The 7,910-nt window shown below is 34.2% G+C and overlaps 1 protein-coding gene across 3 annotated transcripts in view; it reads right to left on the bottom strand.

Annotated features, from left to right (window-relative positions):
- Nucleotides 1-366: 366 nt before the first annotated feature.
- PSIP1 (PC4 and SRSF1 interacting protein 1) overlaps nucleotides 367-7,910 on the bottom strand; it is a 47,580-nt gene continuing 40,036 nt past the window's right edge. Inside the window, exons 11-16 of one of the 3 annotated variants that reach the window (XM_055123886.1) lie at nucleotides 5,426-5,484; nucleotides 4,683-4,753; nucleotides 4,265-4,366; nucleotides 3,945-4,158; nucleotides 2,729-2,840; nucleotides 367-1,888 (exon numbers count right to left, since the gene is read on the bottom strand). In XM_055123886.1, coding sequence (XP_054979861.1) covers nucleotides 1,828-1,888; nucleotides 2,729-2,840; nucleotides 3,945-4,158; nucleotides 4,265-4,366; nucleotides 4,683-4,753; nucleotides 5,426-5,484 — 619 coding nt within the window. In that variant the 3' untranslated portion in view covers nucleotides 367-1,827. Of the gene's footprint in view, nucleotides 1,889-2,728; nucleotides 2,841-3,944; nucleotides 4,159-4,264; nucleotides 4,367-4,682; nucleotides 4,754-5,425; nucleotides 5,485-6,447; nucleotides 6,858-7,910 lie in introns of those variants that run through there. The other 2 variants (XM_055123888.1, XM_055123887.1) reach the window with 2 other exon arrangements.

The following is a 7,910-nucleotide window of genomic DNA, read 5'->3' as shown; positions in this document are numbered from 1 at the left end:
TACTTGCTCATTTAAATTATCTCAGTGACTTATTCAGCTATGGAGTTATGATCAAATATACAAACTGAACAAATGCTCATGGTAATCATCTATGAATCAACTTAGGACAGAAGTTATTTCTTGAAACAATGGATTAAGATCAAAGAGACCGTTGCTTTCACATAATACCAATTGGTTAAAACAAGGCCAACTCATGTAAGCAAATATTGTCAAAACCAAGAGGGGATGTTTCGTAATTTTGTGGTAATTTATATTACACATTACAGGAAGAAAAAGAATGGAAAAAATATTTCCTTGGTTTTTATCACTGAACTTAAATAGTGCAATTTGACCAAGTCAACATAAACTAAGAAATTACTAGTACACTTTGATAGAAAAATTCTTTAATCAAAACAAGTTTACATGTTGACACTTATGGCTTAACTCTAATAAATCTGTCGAAATTTAAAGTGTAAGGACTAAACAAGTAACGAAGGGTTTAATAGCAAGAATTTCCTCAAATCAGTGGGCCCTAGTTCCATTGTAAGACCTCTGAAAAGCAAAACTTGAATTGTAGAGGTCAAGTATACAATGCATCTCACATGCACAACACTGCATTAAGCCTGTATTCATAGTTCCAAAGATAGGACAAGTGTCATTGAAAACCACAACTGACCTAATGTTAAAAATATTTTCAAATGCTTTTAATTACCTTTGAATTTTGTTTTTAACCTTGTTTTCCTGATTGAGTCCCTCCAAATACAGAATATACAGGCTATCAAAGTACTCCTTTGTCTGCTGCCTTGGAGTGATCAATGCGTCCACATTTTGCAGTCCTACCACATGTACAATATAAAATGAAAATTACCTCCTGATACAGCCATATTTTCAATTAACCTTAGTTTCCTTATATATTTACTTTTTATTTACGGTATAAGCGTCATGGGATTTTTTTCCAATTAAAAAAATATGACTTATTGAAATCCTTAATGAGTATTTTAAGAAACTTCAGAAACTCAAGACATTTCTCAAAAATAATCTTCAGTTTTCTGTTTTAGCAACTAGTGCCCGTGATTATAGATGGCTGAACCCCCAAAACCAGATTCATTCCTATACACACCCATTTCACTCTTCCTAAGTCATGTGACTTTAACTGAGCTCCCTGCCATGAAACTAATTTATATCCAAATGTTAACATGAATTTTTTTTACCTCATAAAATTGTCAGTTAAATGTCAGTTGGGATATATGGTTGTCATACAAAAAGGCATACAGACCACACATTATTACAAAGCAGTAGGATGTTAGCACAATGTAGACTGAGATTATTTTAAAATAAACTTTTGATAAAAGGAGGGAGTACTTATATAGAAGTAACATTTTATCTACCATTAAAAATGCGTAACTTCTACAAAACCCACAAACAGTGAAAAGACAGTCTGGTAAATCCAATATTTGTAAAAACTATGCACAAACCCCCACGATATTTTGGGAAAGAGGAAAGGTGTATACAAGTAGCTCTTAAAATGTAACCTTTTTTCCTACTCTCATTAACACATTAACATACACACACTAATTGAAAATATGCTACAACCAATGTCTTGAAAGGCAGTTTAACATTTCCAAAAATGGATTTCCCCCACATGTACTGTATATTGTAGCTGTCAATACTGCACAAGTACAAGTAGCAATGTTTACTTTTAAACAGAGTTAAGGGGATTTTCTCCCTCAAAACAAGTTTTAGACATCAAAACCTATGCTTATAAAAATTTAAAACTTTCAGCAATCTAAATATTCCAAATGAAAACCATTACAAACTTCTTGAATGTTATGTTCCAGGTATATCGGCCTAGTTATCTAGTGTAGAATCCTTCAAAGATATTTCAATCTCTCTCTCTTCACTGGATGGCCTAAAAAAGGGAAAGAAATGTGGGGTAAATTAGTTTTCCCTCAAGAGGAAAAAAAAATAAGCGCCTGACTTTTAAAACTTGCTTTTCCATAGTCTTCTTCACTCCCAACATAAATTATCAAGCAAGATATTACAAAAATGATACAGATATTTCCATGAACATCAAGGATTCAAAAACTGTTGTGGCCAGAGGGTTGAAGTGCTAGTACAGCAGGAAGGGTGCGTGACTTGCACCCAAGTATGGCCCCCTGAGTCCTGCCAAGAGTGATCCCTGAGAAAAGCTGTGTGGCCCTCCCCGCCCCCTTTCAAAAAAGAAAAATATGTAAGTCTAAGCCCACTAAATGTACAATACAGTGGAAAAAATGTAAACTTGAACATCTTGTTACTGTGTTATTGTAGACCACAAAAATAGCCTGGGATTCTAGATCTAATTGTGTTATCCTTTCAAGAAAGAAAAATAACAGAAAATAGGTAGAGTAGTTTTGTTAACTAGAATACTAAAGTAATACATTTTGGGTTTTTTTTTTCTTGTTTAAACAAGATGCTTTTAATTGAAAGAAAGAGATATTTTAGGGAGGTGGGAGGAAGATGTATTCAAGAACACATCCTTTTCCAGAGGGTTGGAAAGGGCTGAAGAGAGAAATAAACTTGAACACAGGCTTGAAGAGGCAAACAGGACTAATACCTTTGAATACAATACCAAAGCAGTTGGGACAAAAATTCTTACATTGTGTCCTCTGGTTTGACTTCCTGAATTCAGAAACTAGAGGTGAAAATACAAGGCCTTACACAAATAACCTAGGAACAACAATGTGATTTTAAAACAAAAACATGTTCTTACTTTTTCTTACTGCTGGCCTCATGACTGTCTTTGCTTTCTTCATTGCTGTCACCATTATGCTGTGGTTGATTACTGTCTGGATTATCAGGTCCTCCATTCAGAGTCTTTGAACCTTTAAGAATATTCAAAAGGAAAAACTTCTAATACTTTAAATAGAGAGAGAGAGTACAGAGCCAGCCTGGGTTCAATTCCCAGCACCCCTTAGCCCCACCAGGGGTAACCCTTGGGTACAGCCAGGTTTGGTCCAAAAAACAAAGTGTTCTTCCTAGGAAGTGTTTCTCAACTTTCTTCCTAAGGCCCCCTTTTCACCCTACCCCTTCCTCTGACCACCGTCTTATTCTTTTTAGCCTCCAAGACTCCTTTTATGCCACTGCTCCCTTCCTATAAACTCAGTTGTCCCTTGTGGGTCTTTCAGATATCCTGGAGGCCATCTGATCTCCAGTTGAAAGAAATCAAAGTAAAACAACTATAATTTATACTTAATGTAGTTTTTAATTATGCCATAGTATAAGTAACAATTTTGTGCCTTATAAGTAAATGATAACTTTCTCACCCTATTTGCAAATCTCTAAAGTCATTTATCATTCACTAAAAATTATTTTGGGCAACAACCAAATCAATGGATTTCTAAATTAAGCAGCTCCTGAGATGTTTATAAATAAAATGTTCCCGATTCAATATATTTGTTGTTAAAATGGTTTATCTGGAATATTCTTCAAAATAATCTGTCCAGCCAGATAATGTAGGTGTTAAGAACAATGTCTGTATGCAGCTGCCCCCAGGGCAGCATACAGTGTGGCATTAGAGGTTCCCAGGATCCCAGTGGCCCTGGTCTGAACAGCACCGCCGTTGCCGGGAGTCAATGGGAGGCACCTTCCATTCTGCCCCTTGTCATTTTCAGCACTGTCACAAAGGAACTTTGTAAATTGCTGAAGTTATGTGAAGTACATGGAACACAGAAAGTCTACTCCTATTTCTGTGAAAATTAGAAAGTTTACTAATGATAAGAGAATACTAAACCCTAGTAGTGTCATACAAATTTAAACTTTATAAAAGCATTTAAATTTAAGCAAAGCTAAGGTTGAGCACTACATTATACTAATTGCTTTAGGAGAACCTTTTATCAATTTATATAGGTTTTTGAGAACTTTATTAATTTATACAGGTAACTTAGAGCCATTTTACAAAACAGCCCCCAAGAATAATTGTAACATACCTGTTTGTTCCTTTTCTAACTTTTTGTTTGGCCCTTTCTTCCCTTGATCTTTGGTTTTATTTGCTTCTTCATGCTGTCTTTGTTCGGCAAGAGATTTATTCAGCACTTGTGTGATCACAGAATCTCCTTCACCAACCAAAAACATATTTTTAAACTTGTTATACAACATTGTAGACTTTTCCATGATAATCTGACTAACTTTGAATCGCCGTATCTGAGGGAAAATAGATATGCGTAAGTGTTTCCCCATGTAATGTTACTGTTCAATGAAGTACTGATAAGGATGCTCCTAAAATCTGTTAGGACTCAAAATTACTTACTTTTTTCAGTGTTGTGATCATCTCTGTGTGTTTCTGAGCTTGCTGCATTGTGACCTGAAGTGAAGCAAGTTCATCCAAGGCTTCTATACATCTGGCCACATCCTTTATGACAAAAGAGTAATTAATTCCACAACTGCTAATCACAGCTTATATTGTTTCTAAAGATTACCTTTTAAACCTTAAATAATGAGGCTATCTAGTGAGGCAAAATACCAATAATAGTTCTGTGTATGTGTGTTTCTAAGTGGGCTGACAGGGACTGATGAACCCAGGGCCTCAAATTTGCAAGTGTTCTATTGCTGAGCTACATATCCAGTCCCCAAATAGTAACCCCTTTATTTTACATTTTTAACATATAATATCATGTGAGAAAATATTAGGCTACAAAACACTGTTTAAATGAAGTAGAAACACTTACAAGATTATCAATTTTGAGTGAATTTTTAATTTCAGCATGTATCCTTTGAAGTCGAGAATCCATTGATGTTTCTATAAATTAAAATGAAACAGTAAGTATCTTTTTCCAAAATCATCACTTATAAGCACTAAGTAAAGTGTAACGGGGAAATTTGGTGAATTTTTAAAGGTATAACTATGTTTAACATTTGGCTTGGGAAATCAGCCTCAGTTAAATACAATACAACCTTCTAGCTTGTATGTCTAAAGTAAACAGTTTGATCAACTCTTCTATTCCAACCCTTAAACTCTTCCTTCAGTTTAAATATTCGAGCAAAAATAGAAAATTAGCTTTAGTATAATGCTATGAAAATTCAGAGTACTGGATGAGGAGCTTTAAAATAAATTGGTCGAGGGACCGGAGAGAGTACAGCGGTAGGGTGTTCGCCTTGCAGTTGCAAGTCTGGTCTTCCCTTGCAAGTCTCAAGGTTTGATCTCTGGCATCCCATACGTTTCCCACCCGAGCACTGCCAGGAGTGATTTCTGAGCACAGAGGTAGGAATAAGCCCTGAGCACTGCTGGGTGTGTGTGGCCCAAAAACAAACCAAAAAATTGGTTGCTTAGCCAGTTCACCTGGTTATTTATAGGATAAAATGAAATCCATTAGTATTCAAAGATTTAAGGACATAGACTAACTTCAAAACTTATACTTAAGAAATTACCTATTTAATCATTTTATATATCTTAGAAAGTGAAATAACTAACCTCGCTTCTTCTCCACTTTCTTAACTTCTGAAGGCTTCTTTCCTTCATCTTTATTCTGCCTATCAAATGTTAACACAAATATTTCAAAACATTGGAACGTTGTGACAATTAGCAAATGTCCACAATGTCTTATGTAAAAGTTAAAGAATTCCTCTTTAAAACAATTAAAGTCAGTAATCTAGATCACAGGCACTAGCTGCGGTTCTGAGAGCTCTTCAGTGCCACACCACATCGTTGAGTATGAGCGTAACTAAAACCATTACACGCTGAAAAAATCATCTAACCATCTTATTTTTCAGTGACATCACAAATAATTAACATTTTTAAATTTTAAAGCAGTGAATATTGTAAGTGAAATTTTCTTTTCCAACAAGTGTGTTAGAATACCAATTTCAGAATCAAAGAACAGAACAAGCCTTAACAGGAAGACAATGTCTTATGTTTTGTGGGTTCTGTATCACATTTAGTCTAAAAATTAACATGTTACATAGATTGACTTTATGTTCCCCCCACACATTTCCAAAGGGTAGGTAATGTGAGGGAACTAAAGTGTTATTAAACTGCTTCTTATTTTGCCAATTTAGCATACTTAAATCACATTCATGAATATTTGCATAATACTTTCACAACTCAAAAAATACTTAGTTACAAAACTATAACCATTTAAAAATAAATTTCTAAATATTCCTAGTACCTTGGCTTGGAGTTCGGGCACTACTGAAAACCAATTGAAATAGACAAGAACAAAAAATACCTAAAAATCAGTGTTTTTTTAAAAAAAACTTTATTTTAAAATTTTGGTTACAGTTTCATTTTTTTTCTTAACAAGTCTATGGTTTAATCTCTCAGGATTAAAAAACAATTATTAAGATTCTAAATAATTAAACAACAAAGGAATTGTCAAGGGAAGGGCACAACTGCCCCAGTCTCTGGGGTATATAGCTATTCCAGTTTAATACCTAGCTTCAAACCAAAATTTTTATATTTTCTAAATGAAATAATGTACAACCACCATCTTCATCTGAGGTTATAACTTCAAACACAAAGCTTCATTGTAAGCTTGTAAAAAAACTTAACAGGAATGTTGGCGGACCTTAATATGTAGTGTGTACCTTACAGGATTTTTTAAACAATCATAACACAGTAATAATGCCATTAATGAAGTCCTCAATTTAGAATCTGGAACATTCTTCCATGAAGGGGGGGGGAGGGGGGAATTCAGTCCAATGAGTCTGTCTCAAGATCTTCATCTCTCGTTTGCTCCACTTGTATTCTCTTTTCAGTTACTGGATTAATGCTTTGAGCCCAAAATGAGATATATTTTTTATTACTGTAGATTACATGTTGTTTGGCTGGGAATACAATACAATAAACTTTATTTTGCATAATGCATTTCACACAAGCTGCATCTGAAATGCTTTACAGAGCAAAACTGTCCAAGTACAAAGTTTTGTAATAACAGGAGAAGGAAAGAAAACACAAATATTAGAATTTGAGAAGGTTACATTCGGAGGACATTCAAAAAAAAGAAATTGAAACACATAGATAATGAAGAAGGACTGGGCTAGATTTACTAGGCAACAACTATTTCATATCTTACTTGGGAAGCACAATAAAGTTAAAAGCAACAAACAGTCCAACAACTTTTCAGGAAAAGGAGAGAAAAGGATAGGTAACAAAAATAACTAAGCTTTACAGAAGTGGTCAAATTCTCTAGTAAGTCAGAGGGAGTATTGTTTTTCAGCTTTATATCAATCTCTATATTACTCCCATAAAGAAGCTTAAACTGTTTCTATATCTTCCAAGTGACTAACCATATTCAAATGCTATTCTTGTAAAGACGTTCGGCTTATATATAAATATATATGAAAACCACAAGATTTGACTAACTCAATTGGACTTAGTGACCCTCCCCCCAAATCACCTCACTAATATAGCTGACTCAGAATAATGCATGATGCTTCACAAATAAAACACTTGTTTTTCAGAACTCAGTGACAGCCTAAAATAAAAATTGATGTAATAAAGACATGAAGTCTTAATCACTGCCGGTTATTTTTTTCTAATAAAATTAAAGGGTAAAAAATTCTCCACAAGAATATATTGTCCTCAAGTATTAAAACAAGGAAAACTGACTAAAAATGCGTGAAAACTGCACTCATGCAAATAAGCATCAGTCTTTAGATTTCTTTTTACTGGCTCCGTAAGTTTTCAACTGTGCTTTTGTTATTTTTTTTTTTTTTGCTGGTCTTTGGGGGTAGAGGCCTGCTATTCATTCAAAAATTAATAGAAACTTAATTCTTGCTCCACCAATAGATCATCACCACTTTTTTTGTATTTAAATCTATCAAAAGTAAGTTTTCTCAAAGCCACTAACAATTAACTCCTATCTGCACTTTTACTTCAAAAAATAATTCAGAAGGTCATTACCTCAGCGAATTTAATCTACTTTCTCAAGATGGAAGGAAACCTAAACCTAATCACC

Source organism: Sorex araneus, chromosome 1, assembly GCF_027595985.1.
Source record: "Sorex araneus isolate mSorAra2 chromosome 1, mSorAra2.pri, whole genome shotgun sequence".
Classification (NCBI taxonomy): domain Eukaryota; kingdom Metazoa; phylum Chordata; class Mammalia; order Eulipotyphla; family Soricidae; genus Sorex; species Sorex araneus.
This window is presented reverse-complemented; position numbering and strand designations above follow the sequence as displayed.